Source organism: Pseudophryne corroboree, chromosome 9 (assembly GCF_028390025.1).
Source record: "Pseudophryne corroboree isolate aPseCor3 chromosome 9, aPseCor3.hap2, whole genome shotgun sequence".
In the NCBI taxonomy this organism is placed as follows: domain Eukaryota; kingdom Metazoa; phylum Chordata; class Amphibia; order Anura; family Myobatrachidae; genus Pseudophryne; species Pseudophryne corroboree.
This window is the reverse complement of record NC_086452.1, coordinates 177,557,841-177,576,966: the sequence shown is the minus strand read 5'-3', so window position 1 is coordinate 177,576,966 and position 19,126 is coordinate 177,557,841. Positions and strand designations below refer to the sequence as shown.

General features: G+C 48.5%; 1 protein-coding gene across 4 annotated transcripts in view; it reads left to right on the top strand.

The window, feature by feature from the left end:
- KLHL20 (kelch like family member 20) overlaps window positions 1-19,126 on the top strand; it is a 133,247-nt gene that overhangs the window by 108,411 nt on the left and 5,710 nt on the right. For all 4 annotated transcript variants that reach the window (XM_063939968.1, XM_063939966.1, XM_063939967.1 and 1 more), the window contains 3 exons: window positions 14,025-14,158; window positions 14,331-14,539; window positions 15,561-15,667. In XM_063939968.1, the coding sequence (XP_063796038.1) occupies window positions 14,025-14,158; window positions 14,331-14,539; window positions 15,561-15,667 (450 nt within the window). The remainder of the gene's footprint in view (window positions 1-14,024; window positions 14,159-14,330; window positions 14,540-15,560; window positions 15,668-19,126) is intronic.

Below are 19,126 nucleotides of genomic sequence, written 5' to 3'. Positions count from 1 at the left end.
GGGCAGGTGCGGCAGATGGTGGAAGGGTGCGGGTGCCATACCTGCCAGAAAGGTAGTTGGAGGGTATGCAGTAACAGCTATCAGTCACAATGCTAATCTCTCCCCCTATCATCCCATCTCTCAGCAGCAGCAGCAGCAGCTCCCGCACACACATGCTATGTCTGCCTCTCTCGTACTGTCTCATTGCGGTGCTAAGCCGGGGGTTGCGGATGTTCCTCCGTTTGGGCCGCAGGCCACCCGGGCTCAGTGTCAGGGTAACTATAGCGCTGTCGCGGACAGCCGGGAAGCACAGCAGTATGCGGTGTCCCTGCTCCCACGTAACCCGCTCTGCCTCACATCTCCCCCTGCCAGCTGCCCCACATGCAGCGGTCCGCACCGGCCACAGCAGGCAGCCATCATGTCCGAAGCGCCGGACGGAGAGCTGCGGGAGGGCTGATCCGGCAATAAGAGCGCGGTGCAGGGTTGCCTCTATCCTCGCTGTGTCAGGCTGTTGCAGGGGCTACTGTGACAGGCGTCTGGGGAGAGGCACCTGCGCTCAGGCGGGGAGCGGGAGTGAGACCCGCTCAGCGTCAGACGGAGAGTCTCCTTCCGGGCTCACATCACTGCCGCAGGACCGGAGGAACGATGGATCCGGCTGGACTGGACCTTGGTAGGAAGACTGGGGACATGAGCGCCGAGAAGAAGCGTGGTGTGTGGCAGAGTGAAGCTGGCCTGCGCCTGCGAGCCCCTGCTGAGCGTGCTGGTGCGGGGGGTCAAGCACACAGTAAGCCGGTGCCCCTGTCTGTTTGTACGGCGTTCGCGTACCCCCTCACACACCCCTGCCGGTGCCATGCCTGTGCCAGCTGGTCCTCCTTGCCAGGCGTCACTGATCTGCATAGATTTGCCCACATCTGTGACTCCACCTAGCCCTGTGACTCCGCCCAGCGTTAGAGACACAGGCACAGAGTCACAGATTTGGGCTATTATATAGGAGATATACTGTATATATAGATATAGAAAATGATGGGTGCACCAGGTGAGCATATAAGTATCAATGATTTAATGACAAGGTAAAAGGTTCACATACATCTAAGAAAGAAATCATCAGCCTCATGCTCCTCCTGTGATACCTCAGGATGGCTCACAGTATAAACGCTGTACGGCTGGTAGCAGCAGTGGCTCCGGCTCCAGGTCTCCTGCTAGCAGAACGCTTGTCTGCAGTGTATTAAAGCATTTCCCAGCATCAGATCTCCACTCTCCACGGACACAGACTATGACGTCTGTCAGCTTCAGTCCACAGGCCACTCCCAACCGGTTTCGTCGTTAGACTTCGTCAGGTGTGTGTGGCCAAGCTAGCAACTGCTCAGTATTTATGATCATTTCAATCTACTAGGCAGATTAGCACATTTATACATTCTTTAACCCATTAGTATAATACAAGTTAATTTAACTATTAAAACGACATTTCATAATGGTCACAATTAAAAATACATACATATTTATCATTTACCAGCGGCAGCAGTAGCATATAATACATCCACATTCTATAGTATATAATACATAGCCCGTTTAACCAGCAGTCTACAGGAATTAACCCCATCATTACATGCATTTATATTATAACAACATATAATTACCAAACCTTGTAACAAACCTAACCACTCAGGCTGTTTATATTGATACCGCTCTCTTGGTGTACAAAGATACATTTTATACAATTAGAAAAAAACTTTCTAAAAACAGACGAAAAATATATATAAAAAAGACAACATATTGTATACAAATAATATATATTGAGACTCTCTAGCCCTTCAATCAGCTGCTCTTTAATTACCATATAATACTTCCCATCGGTTTGAACTTCAAGTTAGGACAACACATTCTACACTTTCTCCAGTTTCTGACATTCACCTTAAGGCAGTGCAAAGGAACCTATGGTTCAGGCAACATTGCTCCAGCCCCTCTACTCCCTCCACAACTAGAAAAATGTCTAGGGACTCTGTGATTATTAACCTTATTGACTATGCTGCGTGTATTCTCTAATATTCTTATTTTCAGTTGATGTTTAGTCAACATTTACCATCCACGTGGTCACTGATTGGGAATAGTTATTTCTGCCAAGCACAGCGAGGCACCTTGCCCGAATCGTGGCGAGCAAACACTATTCCACTAATTTGGCCTACTGTATATGTGGTTAAACATACAAAATCACACAAAAAATACCCTATGTCAACGTTTTAACTATGTTACTTTCTCTAACGTCCTAGTGGATGCTGGGAACTCCGAAAGGACCATGGGGAATAGCGGCTCCGCAGGAGACTGGGCACAACTAAAAGAAAGCTTTTAGACTACCTGGTGTGCACTGGCTCCTCCCACTATGACCCTCCTCCAAGCCTCAGTTAGATTTCTGTGCCCGACCGAGCTGGATGCACACTAGGGGCTCTCCTGAGCTCCTAGAAAGAAAGTTTATTTTAGGTTTTTTATTTTACAGTGAGACCTGCTGGCAACAGGCTCACTGCATCGAGGGACTAAGGGGAGAAGAAGCGAATCTACCTGCTTGCAGCTAGCTTGGGCTTCTTAGGCTACTGGACACCATTAGCTCCAGAGGGATCGACCGCATGGAACTGGCCTTGGTGTTCGTTCCCGGAGCCGCGCCGCCGTCCCCCTTACAGAGCCAGAAGCAAGAAGAGGTCCGGAAAATCGGCGGCAGAAGACATCAGTGTTCACCAAGGTAGCGCACAGCACTGCAGCTGTGCGCCATTGCTCCTCATGCACACTTCACACTCCGGTCACTGAGGATGCAGGGCGCTGGGGGGGGGCGCCCTGAGCAGCAATAAAAACACCTTGGCTGGCAAATATATCACAATATATAGCCCCAGAGGCTATATATGTGATAAATACCCCTGCCAGAATCCATAAAAAAGCGGGAGAAAAGTCCGCGAAAAAGGGGCGGAGCTATCTCCCTCAGCACACTGGCGCCATTTTCTCTTCACAGTGCAGCTGGAAGACAGCTCCCCAGGCTCTCCCCTGTAGTTTGCAAGGCTCAAGGGGTTAAAAAGAGAGGGGGGGCACTAAATTTAGGCGCAATATTGTATATACAAGCAGCTATTGGGAAAAATTCACTCAATATAGTGTTAATCCCTAAATTATATAGCGCTCTGGTGTGTGCTGGCATACTCTCTCTCTGTCTCCCCAAAGGGCTGTGTGGGGTCCTGTCCTCAGTCAGAGCATTCCCTGTGTGTGTGCGGTGTGTCGGTACGGCTGTGTCGACACGTTTGATGAGGAGGCTTATGTGATGGCAGAGCAGATGCCGATAAATGTGATGTCGCCCCCTGTGGGGCCGACACCAGAGTGGATGGATAGGTGGAAGGTATAAACCGACAGTGTCAACTCCTTACATAAAAGGCTGGATGACGTAACAGCTATGGGACAGCCGGCTTCTCAGCCGCGCCTACCCAGGCGTCTCAAAGGCCATCAGGGGCTCAAAAATGCCCGCTCCCTCAGATGGCAGACACAGATGTCGACACGGAGTCTGACTCCAGTGTCGACGAGGTTGAGACATATACACAATCCACTAGGAACATCCGTTACATGATCCCGGCAATAAAAAATGTGTTACACATTTCTGACATTAATCCAAGTACCACTAAAAAAGGGTTTTATGTTTGGGGAGAAAAAGCAGGCAGTGTTTTGTTCCCCCATCAAATGAGTGAATGAAGTGTGAAAAAGCGTGGGTTCCCCTCGATAAGAAACTGGTAATTTCTAAAAAGTTACTGATGGCGTACCCTTTCCCGCCAGAGGATAAGTTACGCTGGGAGATATCCCCTAGGGTGGATAAGGCGCTCACACGTTTGTCAAAAAAGGTGGCACTGCCGTCTTAGGATACGGCCACTTTGAAGGTACCTGCTGATAAAAAGCAGGAGGTTATCCTGAAGTCTGTATTTACACACTCAGGTACTAGACTGAGACCTGCAGATAGTGCTGCTGCAGCGTGGTCTGTAACCCTGTCAAACAGGGATACTATTTTGCGAACATAAGACGTCGTCTTATATATGAGGGATGCACAGAGGGATATTTTGCCGGCTGGCATCCAGAATTAATGCAATGTCCATTCTGTCAGGAGGGTATTAGAGACCCGACACTGGACAGGTGATGCTGACTTTAAAAGGCACATAGAGCCTTATAAGGGTGAGGAATTGTTTGGGGATGGTCTCTGGGACCTCGTATCCACAGCAACAGCTGGGAAGAAATTTTTTTTACCTCAGGTTTCCTCACAGCCTAAGAAAGCACTGTATTATCAGGTACAGTCCTTTAGGCTTCAGAAAAGCAAGCGGGTAAAAGGCGCTTCCTTTCTGCACAGAGACGGGGAAGAGGGAAAAAGCTGCACCAGTCAGCCAGTTCCCAGAATCAAAATTCTTCCACCGCTTCCTCTGAGTCCACCGCATGACGCGGGGGCTCCACAGGCGTAGCCAGGTACGGTGGGGGGCCGCCTCAGAAATTTCAGCGATCAGTGGGCTCGCTCACAGGTGGATCCCTGGATCCTTCAAGTAGTATCTCAGGGGTACAAGCTGGAATTCGAGGCGTCTCCCCCCCGCCGTTTCCTCAAATCTGCCTTGCCGACAACTCCCTCAGGCAGGGAGGCTGTGCTAGAGGCAATTCACAAGCTGTATTCCCAGCAGGTGATAGTCAAGGTGCCCCTACTTCAACAAGGACGGGGTTACTATTCCACACTGTTTGTGCTACCGAAACCGGACGGTTCGGTGAGACCCATTTGAAATTTGAAATCCTTGAACACATACATAAAAAAATTCAAGTTCAAGATGGAATCGCTCAGGGCGGTTATTGCAAGCCTGGAGGAGGGGGATTACATGGTATCCCTGGACATCAAGGATGCTTACCTACATGTCCCCATTTACCATCCTCACCAGGAGTACCTCAGATTTGTGGTACAGGATTGCCATTACCAATTCCAAACACTGCCGTTTGGACTGTCCACGGCACCGAGGGTCTTTACCAAGGTAATGGCAGAAATGATGATACTCCTTCGAAAAAAGGGAGTTTTAATTATCCCGTACTTGGACGATCTCCTTATAAAGGCGAGGTCCAAGGAGCAGTTGTTGGTCGGAGTAGCACTATCTCGGGAAGTGCTACAACAGCACGGATGGATACTATACATTCCAAAGTCACAGCTGGTTCCTACCACACGCCTACTGTTCCTGGGGATGGTTCTGGACACAGAACAGAAAAAAGTGTTTCTCCCGCAGGAGAAAGCCAAGGAGCTGTCATCTCTAGTCAGAGACCTCCTGAAACCAAAACAGGTATCGGTGCATCACTGCACACGAGTCCTGGGAAAAATGGTAGCTTCTTACGAAGCAAAATTCCATTCGGCAGGTTCCATGCAAGAACCTTTCAGTGGGACCTCTTGGACAAGTGGTCGGGATCGCATCTTCAGATGCATCGGCTGATAACCCTGTCTCCAAGGACCAGGGTATCTCTACTGTGGTGGCTGCAGAGTGCTCATCTTCAAGAGGGCCGCAGATTCGGCATACAGGACTGGGTCCTGGTAACCACGGATGGTAACCATGGGCGACTGCCGTGATGTTGTCTGATTGGATCAGTACCGGCTGGTTTTGAAGCAGAGGCCTTGCCAGACTTAGGGCATTGTAAATGGCCCTCAGTTCCAGAATATTTATGTGTAGGGACGACTCCTGACTTGACCAAAGTCCTTGGAAATTTCTTCCCTGTGTGACTGCCCCCCAGCCTTCGAGGCTGGGGGGCAGTCACACAGGGAAGAAATTTCCAAGGACTTTGGTCAAGTCAGGAGTCGTCCCTACACATAAATATTCTGGAACTGAGGGCCATTTACAATGCCCTAAGTCTGGCAAGGCCTCTGCTTCAAAACCAGCCGGTACTGATCCAATCAGACAACATCACGGCAGTCGCCCATGTAAACCGACAGGGCGGCCCAAGAAGCAGGATGGCGATGGCAGAAGCCACAAGGATTCTCCGATGGGCGGAAAATCACGTCTTAGCACTGTCAGCAGTGTTCATTCCGGGAGTGGACAACTGGGAAGCAGACTTCCTCAGCAGACACGACCTACACCCGGGAGAGTGGGGACTTATCCAGAAGTCTGCCAACTGTTGGTAAACCGTTGGGAAAGGCCACAGGTGGACATGATGGCGTCCCGCCTAAACAAAAAACTAGATATTGCGCCAGGTCAAGGGACCCTCAGGCAATAGCTGTGGACGCTCTAGTGACACCGTGGGTGTACCAGTCGGTTTATGTATTCCCTCCTCTGCCTCTCATACCAAAGGTACTGAGAATAATAAGAAAACGAGGAGTAAGAACGATACTCGTGGTTCCGGATGGGCCAAGAAGAGCTTGGTACCCAGAACTTCAAGAAATGATATCAGAGGAACCATGGCCTCTACCGCTCAGACAGGATCTGCTACAGCAGGGGCCCTGTCTGTTCCAAGACTTACCGCGGCTGCGTTTGACGGCATGGCGTTTGAATTCCGGATCCTAAAGGAAAAGGGCATTCCGGAGGAAGTCATTCCTAAGCTGATAAAAGCCAGGAAAGAAGTAACCGTTAACCATTATCACCGTATTTGGCGAAAATATGTTGCGTGGTGTGAGGCCAGGAAGGCCCCAACAGAGGAATTTCAGCTGGGTAGTTTTCTGCACTTCCTACAGTCAGGAGTGACTATGGGCCTAAACTTGGGTTCCATTAAGGTCCAGATTTCGGCTCTGTCGATTTTCTTCCAGAAAGAACTGGCTTCACTGCCTGGAGTTCAGACATTTGTAAAGGGAGTGCTACATATTCAGCCCCCTTTTGTGCCTCCTGTGGCACCTTGGGATCTCAACGTGGTGTTGAGTTTCCTAAAATCACATTGGTTTGAGCCACTTAAAACTGTGGATTTGAAATATCTCACGTGGAAAGTGGTCATGTTGTTGGCCTTGGCTTCGGCCAGGCGTGTGTCAGAATGGGCGGCTTTGTCATGTAAAAGCCCTTATCTGATTTTCCATATGGATAGAGCAGAATTGAGGACTCGTTCCCAGTTTCTCCCTAAGGTGGTATCAGCTTTTCACTTGAACCAACCTATTGTAGTGCCTGCGGCTACTAGGGACTTGGAAGATTCCAAGTTACTGGACGTAGTCAGGGCCTTAAAAAATTATATTTCCAGGACGGCTGGAGTCAGGAAAACTGACTCGCTTTTTATCCTGTAGGCACCCAACAAAATAGGTGCTCCTGCTTCTAAGCAGACTATTGCTCGCTGAATTTGTAGCACAATTCAGCTGGAGCATTCTGCGGCTGGATTGCTGCATCCTAAATCAGTAAAAGCCCATTCCACGAGGAAAGTGGGCTCATCTTGGGCGGCTGCCCGAGGGGTCTCGGCTTTACAACTTTGCCGAGCTGCAACTTGGTCAGGGGCAAACACGTTTGCTAAATTCTACAAATTTGATACCCTGGCTGAGGAGGACCTTGAGTTCTCTCATTCGGTGCTGCAGAGTCATCCGCACTCTCCCGCCCGTTTGGGAGCTTTGGTATAATCCCCATGGTCCTTTCGGAGTTCCCAGCATCCACTAGGACGTTAGAGAAAATAAGATTTTACTCACCGGTAAATCTATTTCTCGTAGTCCGTAGTGAATGCTGGGCGCCCATCCCAAGTGCGGATTGTCTGCAATACTTGTATATAGTTATTGTTAACTAAAGGGTTATTGTTATGAGCCATCTGTTGAGAGGCTCGGTTATGTTTCATACTGTTAACTGGATATGGTATCACGAGTTATACGGTGTGGCTGGTATGAGTCTTACCCGGGATTCAAAATCCTTCCTTATTGTGTCAGCTCTTCCGGGCACAGTATCCTAACTGAGGCTTGGAGGAGGGTCATAGTGGGAGGAGCCAGTGCACACCAGGTAGTCTAAAAGCTTTCTTTTAGTTGTGCCCAGTCTCCTGCGGAGCCGCTATTCCCCATGGTCCTTTCGGAGTTCCCAGCATCCACTACGGACTACGAGAAATAGATTTACCGGTGAGTAAAATCTTATTTTTTTGTACCTGTTGACCTTCTGTGTTGTCTAACTTTTTCATGTCGACCTGGAACATGTCGATCATATGGGGTCAATGTATTGACTGCCGCCCTAATGATGCACACCCATATTTAAATCCCTGCCAGTGACGTTTGAGTGGGGAAAATTGCAGTCTGCTGCTCGTTGGCAAGTCTTGTCAAATTCAGGAAGTCAGTAGATTATATAATGTCTGTAGTCAGTTGGATAGTTTGTATGTTACTTCTTTTTCTCTAACGTCCTAGTGGATGCTGGGGACTCCGAAAGGACCATGGGGAATAGCGGCTCCGCAGGAGACTGGGCACAAAGTAAAAGCTTTAGGACTAGCTGGTGTGCACTGGCTCCTCCCCCTATGACCCTCCTCCAAGCCTCAGTTAAGATTTTGTGCCCGAACGAGAAGGGTGCAATCTAGGTGGCTCTCCTGAGCTGCTTAGAGTAAAAGTTTAAATAGGTTTTTTTATTTTCAGTGAGACCTGCTGGCAACAGGCTCACTGCATCGAGGGACTAAGGGGAGAAGAAGCGAACTCACCTGCGTGCAGAGTGGATTGGGCTTCTTAGGCTACTGGACATTAGCTCCAGAGGGACGATCACAGGCCCAGCCATGGATGGGTCCCGGAGCCGCGCCGCCGGCCCCCTTACAGATGCTGAAGCAAGAAGAGGTCCATAAATCGGCGGCAGAAGACTTTCCTGTCTTCATAAGGTAGCGCACAGCACTGCAGCTGTGCGCCATTGCTCTCAGCACACTTCACACTTCGGTCACTGAGGGTGCAGGACGCTGGGGGGGGGCGCCCTGGGAAGCAATGAATTTACCTTATTTGGCAAAAAATACATCACATATAGCTCCTGGGCTATATGGATGTATTTAACCCCTGCCAGTTTTCCAGAAAAAAGCGGGAGAAGAGCCCGCCGTGAAGGGGGCGGGGCCTATTTCCTCAGCACACAGCGCCATTTTTCCCACACAGCTCCGCTGGTAGGAAGGCTCCCAGAATCTCCCCTGCATCCTGCAACTACAGAAACAGGGTAAAAAAGAGAGGGGGGCACTTATTTGGCAAAATAACAGATATAAGCAGCTATAAGGGATAGACACTTATTGTAAGGTTGTCCCTATACATATATAGCGCTCTGGTGTGTGCTGGCAAACTCTCCCTCTGTCTCCCCAAGGGGCTAAGTGGGTCCTGTCCTCTATCAGAGCATTCCCTGTGTGTGTGCTGTGTGTCGGTACGTTTGTGTCGACATGTATGAGGAGAAAAATGATGTGGAGACGGAGCAGAGTGTCTGTAACAGTGATGTCACCCCCTAGGGGGTCGACACCTGAGTGGATGTACTGTTGAAAATTACGTGACAGTGTCAGCTCTATATAAAAAAACAGTGGTTGACATGAGACAGCCGGCTACTCAGCTTGTGCCTGTCCAGACGTCTCAAGGCCGTCAGGCAGATGGCAGATACAGACGCCGACACGGATACTGACTCCTGTGTCGACGGTGAAGAGACAACCGTGATTTCCAGTAGGGCCACACGTTACATGATTGAGACAATGGAAAATGTTTTATACATTTCTGATAATACGAGTACCACCAAAAAAGGGGTATTATGTTCGGTGAGGGAAAAACTACCTGTAGTTTTCCTGAATCTGAGAAATAAAATGAGGTGTGTGATGATGCGTGGGTTTCCCCCCGATAACAATTAATAATTTCTTAAAAAGTATTGGCTGCATACCCTTTCCCGCCAGAGGTTAGGATGCATTGGGAAACACCCCCTAGGGGGGATAAGGCGCTCACACGCTTGTAAGAACAAGGGCTCTACCCTCTCATGAGATGGCCGCCCTTAAGGATCCTGCTGATAGATAGCAGGAGGGTATCCAAAAAAGGTATTTACACACATACTGGTGTTATACTGCGAACAGCTATCGCCTCAGCCTGGAGGTGCAGTGCTGGGTTGGCATGGTCGGATTCCCTGACTGGAAATATTGATATCCTAGATAAGGATAGTATATTATTGCCTATAGAGCATTTAAAAGATGCATTTCTATATATGCATGATGCACAGCGGAATAATTGCCGACTGGCATCAAGTATAAGTGCGTTGTCCAATTCTACCAGTAAAATGGTCAGGTGATGCGGATTCCAAACGGCATTTGGAAGTATTGCCTTTGAAAGGGGACATTTGGGGTCGGTCTTTTAGACCTGGTGGCCACGGCAACAGCTGGGAAATCCACGTTTGTACCCCAGGTCGCCTCTCAAAATAAGACGCCGTATTATCAGGCGCAGTCCTTTGTTGGCAAGCGGACAAAAGGTTCCTCTTTTCTGCTCGTGACAGAGGGAGAGGAAAAAGGCTGCAGAGATCAGCCAGTTCCCAGAAACAGAAACCCTTTCCCGCCTCTGCCAAGCCCTCAGTATGACGCTAGGGCTTTACAAGCTCAGGCACGGTGGGGGCCCGTTCTCAATGAATTTCAGTGCGCAGTGGGCTCACTCGCAAGTAGACCCCTGGATCCTTCAGGTAATATCTCAGGGGTACATATTGGAATTCGAGACGTCTCCCCCTCGCCGTTTCCAAAAGTCGACTTTACCGACGTCTCCCTCTGACAGGGAGGCAGTTTTGGAAGCCATTCACAAGCTGTATTCCCAGCAGGTGATAATCAAGGTACCCCTCCTGCAACAGGGAACGGGGTATTATTCCACACTATTGTGGTACCGAAGCCAGACGGCTCGGTGAGACCGATTCTAAAATCTAAAATCTTTGAACACTTACATACAGAGGTTCAAATTCAAGATTGAGTCACTCAAAGCAGTGATTGCGAACCTGGAAGAAGGGGACTACATGATGTCTCGGGACATCAAGGATGCTTACCTTCATGTCAAAATTTACCCTTCTCACCAAGGGTACCTCAGGTTTATGGTACAGAACTGTCACTATCAGTTCAGACGCTGCCGTAGGGATGGTCCACGGCACCCCGGGTCTTTACCAAGGTAATGGCCGAAATGATGATCCAGGGTAAGGGTAAGATCCAGGGAACAGTGGGAGGTCGGTGTAACACTATCTCAGGTAGTGTTGCGGCAGCACGATTGGATTCTCAATATTCCAAAATCGCAGCTGGTTCCGACGACGTGTCTTCTGTTCCTAGGGATGATCCTGGACACAGTCCAGAAAAAGGTGTTTCTCCCGGTGGAGAAAGCCAGGGAGTTATCCGAGCTAGTCAGGAACCTCCTCAAACCGAGCCAAGTCTCAGTGCATCAATGCACAAGGGTTCTGGGTAAAATGGTGGCTTCCTACGAAGCAATCCCATTCGGCAGATTCCACGCAAGAACTTTCCAGTGGGACCTGCTGGACAAATGGTCCGGGTCGCATCTTCAGATGCATCAGCGGATAACCCTGTCACCAAGGACAAGGGTGTCCCTCCTGTGGTGGTTGCAGAGTGCTCATCTTCTAGAGGGCCGCAGATTCGGCATTCAGGACTGGGTCCTGGTAACCACGGATGCCAGCCTGCGGGGCTGGGGAGCAGTCACACAGGGAAGGAATATCCAGGACTTATGGTCAAGCCTGGAGACATCACTTCACATAAATATCCTGAAGCTAAGGGACATTTACAATGCTCTAAGCTTAGCAAGACCTCTGCTTCAAGGACAGCCGGTGTTGATCCAGTCGGACAACATCACGGCAGTCACCCACGTAAACAGACAGGGTGGCACAAGAAGCAGAAGGGCAATGACAGAAGCTGCAAGGATTCTTCGCTGGGCGGAAAATCATGGGTTAGCACTGTCAGCAGTATTCATTCCGGGAGTGGACAACTGGGAAGCAGACTTCCTCAGCACGACCTCCACCCGGGGGAGTGGGGACTTCACCCAGAAGTCTTCCACATGATTATAAACCGTTGGGAAAAACTCGACAGGTATTGCGCCAGGTCAAGGGACCCTCAGGCAATAGCTGTAGACGCTCTGGTAACACTGTGGGTGTACCAGTCAGTGTATGTGTTCCCTCCTCTGCCTCTCATACCCAAGGTACTGAGATTGATAACATGGAGAGGAGTAAGCACTATATTCGTGGCTCCGGATTGGCCAAGAAGGACTTGGTAACCGGAACTTCAAGAGATGCTCACGGAGGATCCGTGGCCTCTGCCTCTAAGAAGGGACCTGCTCCAACAAGGACCCTGTCTGTTCCAAGACTTACCGCGGCTGCGTTTGACGGCATGGCGGTTGAACGCCGGATCCTGAAGGAAAAAAGGCATTCCGGATGAAGTCATCCCTATCCTGATCAAAGCCAGGAAGGATGTAACCGCAAAACATTATCACCGCATTTGGCGAAAATATGTTGCGTGGTGCGAGGCCAGTAAGGCCCGACGGAGGAAATTCAACTGGGTCGATTCCTACATTCCTGCAAACAGGAGTGTCTATGGGCCTGAAATTGGGGTCCATTAAGGTTCAAATTTCGGCCCTGTCAATTTTCTTCCAAAAGGAACTAGCTTCAGTCCCTGAAGTTCAGACGTTTGTAAAAGGGGTACTGCATATACAGCCTCCTTTTGTGCCTCCAGTGGCACTTTTGGAACCCAAAAAACTACATTGAGATCCCAAAGTCACATTGGTTGAACCACTTAAATCTGTGGAGTTAAAATATCTCACATGGAAAGTGGTCATGCTGTTGGCCCTGGCCTGGGCCAGGCGCGTGTCAGAATTGGCGGCTTTATCCTGTAAAAGCCCTTATCTGATTTTCCATTCGGACAGGGCGGAATTGAGGACTCGTCCTCAATTTCTCCCTAAGGTGGTTTCAGCATTTCACTTAAACCAACCTATTGTGGTGCCTGCGGCTACTAGGGACTTGGAGGATTCCAAGTTGCTGGACGTAGTCAGGGCCCTGAAAATATATGTTCCAGGACGGCTGGAGTCAGAAAATCTGACTCGCTGTTTATCCTGTATGCACCCAACAAGCTGGGTGTTCCTGCTTCTAAGCAGACGATTGCTCGTTGGATTTGTAGTACAATTCAGCTTGCACATTCTGTGGCAGGCCTGCCACAGCCAAAATCTGTAAAAGCCCATTCCACACGGAAAGTGGGCTCATCTTGGGCGGCTGCCCGAGGGGTCTCGGCTTTACAACTTTGCCGAGCAGCTACTTGGTCAGGGGCAAACACGTTTGCTAAATTCTACAAAATTTGATACCCTGGCTGAGGAGGACCTGGAGTTCTCTCATTCGGTGCTGCAGAGTCATCCGCACTCTCCCGCCCGTTTGGGAGCTTTGGTATAATCCCCATGGTCCTTTCGGAGTCCCCAGCATCCACTAGGACGTTAGAGAAAATAAGAATTTACTTACCGATAATTCTATTTCTCATAGTCCGTAGTGGATGCTGGGCGCCCATCCCAAGTGCGGATTGTCTGCATTACTTGTACATAGTTATTGTTACAAAAATCGGGTTATTGTTGTTGTTGTGAGCCATCTTTTCAGAGGCTCCTTCTGTTATCATGCTGTTAACTGGGTTCAGATCACAAGTTATACGGTGTGATTGGTGTGGCTGGTATGAGTCTTACCCGGGATTCAAAATCCTTCCTTATTGTGTACGCTCGTCCGGGCACAGTATCCTAACTGAGGCTTGGAGGAGGGTCATAGGGGGAGGAGCCAGTGCACACCAGCTAGTCCTAAAGTTTTTACTTTGTGCCCAGTCTCCTGCGGAGTCGCTATTCCCCATGGTCCTTTCGGAGTCCCCAGCATCCACTACGGACTATGAGAAATAGAATTATCGGTAAGTAAATTCTTATTTTTTTATGCGGGGGTTGGGTGGTGGTGGTGGGGGGGTTTACACAGATAAGTGGTTTAACGACCTTGAAACTGGCAGAACTGGCACTGGAGCATGCTTGATTTTGTACAAGATGTGTGCTCCAAGGGGAAAGTAGGATCATAATTTGGAAAACAGGCACATTAAACCCTCACCACTCTAAATGAATAGTACATGCCCTAGAAAGCATAGGCAATTCATTAACACTTCCTGTGTTCTAGGTATGACCCAAAGGAGAATAAGTGGACGCGCGTTGCCTCTATGAGCACACGGAGGCTAGGAGTGGCTGTTGCAGTTCTAGGTGGTTTCCTGTATGCTGTTGGGGGATCAGATGGCACGTCTCCTCTCAATACTGGTAAGTAACTTACAAGGTCTATAGAAGTCTCTGTATTCTTTTTATTGGAACTGCAAAACAAAATCTGTTAATTCAATTTTCTAATCACATGTTTAAGAATATACATTCTTTTGCAAGGGTCCAAAAGGTTTCTTATACATTATATTCATTAGCTCATATGCTCCATTTTCAGTGGAGCGGTACAATCCTCAGGAAAACCGCTGGCACACAATAGCGCCAATGGGCACACGACGAAAGCACCTAGGCTGTGCTGTGTACCAGGACATGATCTATGCTGTGGGTGGAAGAGACGACACAACAGAACTGAGCAGCGCTGAACGGTACAATCCCAGAACCAATCAGTGGTCTCCAGTGGTTGCCATGACCTCCCGCCGGAGTGGGGTAGGAGTGAACACTCTCTTATTTTCTTATTCAAAGTTAATTAGCTAAAACCTACAGATGTGTCCTCCTACATCCTTGCTGAAGTCACGTTAAACAGCCCTTCTAGTCCGTGACTGTAGAGCTTCTTTTATGTGCAACTTTTTCTGTTAAAATGTGTCTTAAACATATAGATATGCGAGTAGGATGCACGAGCAGCTTATGCTGATTAAAATGATATACTGTGTGACTGCGGTTCTGTCTGCATATGAAATGCTTCAGTGTTTTCCTATGCAGATGCAGACGCACACAGAATATAGGCATGTCACATATTTTAATCGGCGTAACCTGCTTGTGCATCCTGTTCACATAGCGATGCGACTAATACACATTTTCAGCAAAAAAATAGACTCCAAAGGTTAGCAGAGCTGCATGGGACCTGCCAGCTCACACCAGCCATCTACCGTTGCATGGCGTATTGAGGCAAGATGTATAAGGACGCATTTGTAAGTATACAAGTATGTTTTATGGGGATGCAGTTAATTTCCCGAATGAAGGTAATCCCGGCAGTCGAAATACTGCTGCTGCAATCCCGACAGCAGGGAAAATGCCAGCGGTCGAAATCCCGACCTCCGCCGGTATTCCCACCTCACCACCTAAGGGGGAATATAATAGTGTGGCGAGTGAAGCTTGTCACCAAGCTCGTGAGGGGATCTGCTGCGCTCGAGGTCGGGATTCCGGCGTTGGTCTCCTGACCGCTGGGATTTCATACCGAACCCCATATTTATGTTTGATTTTTATTGTGATTTGACCTCATGAGTTTTCCACAAAACGTTTGAGAAATTTTGTACATACCAGTTGTTGTATACTATGCAGTATCACATTAGGACTAAATATAGTACTGAATATTAATATAACACATGCTATTAAAATGTGAATGAGAAAGGCATGTTGTTTTAAAAATGGTTTTGTAATACAGTTTATGAATGTAGTACACCAGAGAGACTTGTGATTTGTAATACTCATCTTCTTTTACTTGTCCCAGGTTGGCCTGGCTGTGGTGAACGGACAGTTGATGGCTGTAGGAGGATTTGATGGAACAACGTACTTGAAAACAATAGAGGTGTTTGACCCAGATGCTAATACGTGGAGGTAAGCAGCATCATCTTTATTCTGTTTTCATTTTTTGTAACATTGGTGCCCATAGCTGACTGGTAATACTATAGATTTGTAAATTCAATATGGCACGTTACAGTTTGCTCCATTTCAGCTGAAATCCTTATACTTGTCCATTACAGTTTTAATTAGTGTTGCCATATATAAAAAAGTGAAAGCCATATTGTGCTTTTGCAACACTCTTGGTGTAAAGGTGTGGTATTCAGTAGGTGACTTGATCGTCCTGTACAACATTTATTTACATCCAGAGTAATTAAAACAAGAAAACCTTTTCATTTATATAGAGTGGTGATAAGTTCTTTCTGTTCTTTAAACTTCATGCAGTAAAATAAAATCTATAATTTACTAAACTGGGGTTTAGAAACCGGCGTGACCTGCCGCAAATGGACGACTGGTTCTAAAGCTAAAATACAGCATTTACTAAAAGTCAGTTGGAGCTTCCAAACAAATCCAGCCATCAATCCCTGGAACAGGTACTCTTCAGTACATGTAGCATCCATGGGTCTCAAAAAAACAAAGAGACGGCTCCCTAGGAATTCCAACCCTGGGGCTAGTTGATGTTATCGCAGGGAGACCATACACTGTGCATGTTTCTGCTATAGTGTCTCCAGCCTGGGCTGAACAGTCTAGGGCTAGTTGCCTTTATTGCAGGGGAACCTCACACGGGTTGGTATTGAAATGCCGCTGGTTGGGATGCCAATGATCAGAATCCCAACAGGAAAAGGTAAGTATACTTACCTTCCCCCACTGGCACCCTAACCCTCCCTTGTAGCAGCCTAAACCTAACCCTTCTTGGTGGTGCATAAACCTAACCCCCTCTCCCTACAGCCTAAACCTACAAACACGCCCGAGGCAGGTCCTTTATTTTGGCGCATTTGGCAGCAGTTTAACGGCAGGTTCTAAACCTGCCACTTAGTATATCTGGGGTTTCTGTTCTTCTAATGAAAAGAAAATTGATTGGCATTTAATATTTTATTCTATTCTAAAATGTGGTTTCTCTGACGTCCTAGTGGATGCTGGGACTCCGTAAGGACCATGGGGAATAGCGGCTCCGCAGGAGACAGGGCACAAAATAAAAGCTTAAGGATCAGGTGGTGTGCACTGGCTCCTCCCCCTATGACCCTCCTCCAAGCCTCAGTTAGATTTTTGTGCCCGGCCGAGAAGGGTGCAATCTAGGTGGCTCTCCTGAGCTGCTTAGAATAAAAGTTTAGTTAGGTTTTTTTTTTATTTTCAGTGAGTCCTGCTGGCAACAGGCTCACTGCATCGTGGGACTAAGGGGAGAAGAAACGGACTCACCTGAGTGCAGAGTGGATCGGGTTTCTTAGGCTACTGGACACTAGCTCCAGAGGGACGATCACAGGTTCAGCCTGGATGGGTCACCGGAGCCGCGCCGCCGTCCCCCTTACAGAGCCAGAAGAGACGAAGAGGTCCGGTGAAATCGGCGGCAGAAGACATCCTGTCTTCAGACTAAGGTAGCGCACAGCACCGCAGCTGTGCGCCATTGCTCTCAGCACACTTCACACTCCGGTCACTGAGGGTGCAGGGCGCTGGGGGGGGAGCGCCCTGAGACGCAATATAACAGAATACCTTAGGTGGCAAAACAGAATACATCACATATAGCTCCTGGGCTATATGGATGTATTTTAATCCCCTGCCATTTTACACAAAAAAGCGGGAGATAAGGACGTCGTGAAGGGGCGGAGCCTATCTCCTCAGCACACAAGCGCCATTTTCCCTCACAGCTCCGCTGGAAGGACGGCTCCCTGACTCTCCCCTGCAGTCCTGCTTCAGAATCAGGGTAAAAAAGAGAAGGGGGGGCACGTTTGGCAGCAAATAAATATATTAACAGCAGCTATAAGGGAGTAACACTTATATAAGGTTATCCCTGTATATATATATATATAGCGCTGGGTGTGTGCTGGCAGACTCTCCCTCTGTCTCTCCAAAGGGCTAAGTGGGGTCCTGTCCTCTATCAGAGCATTCCCGGTGTGTGTGCTGTGTGTCGGTACGCGTGTGTCGACATGCATGAGGAGGAAAATGATGTGGAGGCGGAGCAGTTGCCTGTGTTGGTGATGTCACCCCCTAGGGAGTCGACACCTGACTGGATGATTGTATTTAAACAATTAAGTGATAATGTCAGCAATTTGCAAAAAAAAACTGTTGACGACATGAGACAGCCGGCAAATCAATTAGTGCCTGTCCAGGCGTCTCAAACACCGTCAGGGGCGCTAAAACGCCCGTTACCTCAGTGGGTCGACACAGACCCTGACACAGATACTGAGTCTAGTGTCGACGGTGACGAGACAAACGTAATGTCCAGTAGGGCCACACGTTACATGATCACGGCAATGAAAGAGGCATTGAACCTTTCTGACACTACAAGTACCACAAAGAAGGGTATTATGTGGGGTGAGAAAAAACTACCAATATTTTTTCCTGAGTCAGAGGAAATAAATGAGGTGTGTGAAAAAGCGTGGGTTTCCCCCGATAAAAAACAGCTAATTTCTAAAAAATTATTAGCATTATATCCTTTCCCGCCAGAGGTTAGGGCGCGTTGGGAAACACCCCCTAGGGTAGATAAGGCGCTCACACGTTTATCAAAACAAGTAGCGTTACCGTCTCCTGATACGGCTACCCTCAAAGAACCAGCTGATAGAAGGCTGGAAAATATCCTAAAAAGTATATACACACATACTGGTGTTATACTGCGACCAGCAATCGCCTCAGCCTGGATGTGCAGTGCTGGAGTCGCATGGTCGGATTCCCTGACCGAGAATATTGATACCCTGGATAGGGACAATATTTTGTTAACTATAGAACATTTAAAGGATGCATTACTATATATGCGTGATGCACAGAGGGATATTTGCACCCTGGCATCAAGAGTAAGTGCTATGTCCATCTCTGCCAGAAGAGTGTTATGGACGCGACAGTGGTCAGGGGATGCGGATTCCAAACGGCACATGGAAGTATTGCCGTATAAAGGGGAGGAGTTATTTGGGGCTGGTCTATCGGACCTGGTGGCCACGGCAACGGCTGGAAAATCCACCTTTTTACCCCAGGTCACTCCACATCAGCAGAAAAAGACACCGTCTTTTCAAACTCAGTCCTTTCGTTCCCATAAGTACAAGCGAGCAAAAGGCCACTCCTTTCTGCCCCGGGGCAGAGGAAGAGGAAAAAGACTGCACCATGCAGCCGCTTCCCAGGAGCAGAAGCCCTCCCCTGCTTCTGCCAAGTCTTCAGCATGACGCTGGGGCTTTACAAGCAGACTCAGATATGGTGGGGGCCCGTCTCAAGAATTTCAACGCGCAGTGGGCTCACTCGCAAGTGGATCCCTGGATTCTACAGGTAGTATCACAGGGGTACAAACTGGAATTCGAGGCGTTTCCCCCTCATCGGTTCCTGAAGTCTGCTTTACCAAAGTCTCCCTCCGAC